At 44.7% G+C, this 970-nt stretch overlaps 1 protein-coding gene across 1 annotated transcript in view; it reads left to right on the top strand.

Moving 5' to 3' along the window:
• Positions 1-970, top strand: part of DNAH7 (dynein axonemal heavy chain 7) — a 235,048-nt gene that overhangs the window by 15,085 nt on the left and 218,993 nt on the right. Inside the window, 1 exon segment of the mRNA XM_019635602.1 lies at positions 675-730. Coding sequence (XP_019491147.1) covers positions 675-730 — 56 coding nt within the window.

Genomic DNA, 970 nt, shown 5'->3' with positions numbered 1-970 from the left:
CTCGGGCTGGACTCGAACCGCTGTTGCTCAGAGCTCAAACTCTTGAGCGAGCTCTTAACCAACTGAGCCACTCGGCCGGCCCCGATCATGTATATTTTTAAGTGCAGTCTTTTTTTCTCTTCTCTGCCTGACTCACACCAGCCTGTCTTTCCCTCATACCTGCCCTTCTTTCCACTGACCCAGCAAACGACGTGATAACCATGTAGTGGGTGGCTTTTCATATTTTTCTTTGTGTTCATGTAACCAAATATATGTATGTCCACACACGTGCACATACATACATGGCATAAAACTGGCTTTGGTCAGTCAGACTACATACTGCTAGAAAGCATGTTCTTTCAACTTTCCATTGTGTGATGTGGGTTTCTTTGTCTTCTTGAATTGGCTCTTAGGAATAAGAAGAGGCCATCTCCCTGCCCCATGTTTTTCTCACTGGGGTTCAAAAGTCTCCCTGACAAGGTCCATGATCCAACTCTGTATGTAATCATGAGATCATACAATATAGTGTATCACTTTCACAAAAGATGTTTACATACAGTAGTACACTTCATTTTTAAAACGCCACCACAGTTGTTTTATATCCATTCACAGATGAACTACCAGGACACACTGGGCTGGGGGATGGAGCTCCGTTGCTTATTATTGTCCATAAAGGGCTGTGCTTTGTTTGTTAGACAGTGTCGGGAGGCAAGAGACAAGAAATTGAAAGGAGGAAGGGGAAGAAGAAAAGGTAACAAAGCTGAGATAAGGAAGCAGTAAATAGTGGACGTGTCCATGGTTGTGGTGGCAGAGGTGGCAGTGACTGAAGCAAACTTCAGGCCATCCAGGATAAAGACAAATGAGAAGGAAGCATTGCAATCTGTGGGTGGAAAGAGAACCCCATCAACTCCTCTGTTGCCTTTGCAGGCATACATTGTTTTTACTCCCCGGGAATGTTAAGATTGGGGTGAACAGTCAGGAAAGCTGCTCC

The sequence above is a fragment of the Hipposideros armiger genome, unplaced genomic scaffold, assembly GCF_001890085.2.
Source record: "Hipposideros armiger isolate ML-2016 unplaced genomic scaffold, ASM189008v1 scaffold_23, whole genome shotgun sequence".
In the NCBI taxonomy this organism is placed as follows: domain Eukaryota; kingdom Metazoa; phylum Chordata; class Mammalia; order Chiroptera; family Hipposideridae; genus Hipposideros; species Hipposideros armiger.
This window is presented reverse-complemented; position numbering and strand designations above follow the sequence as displayed.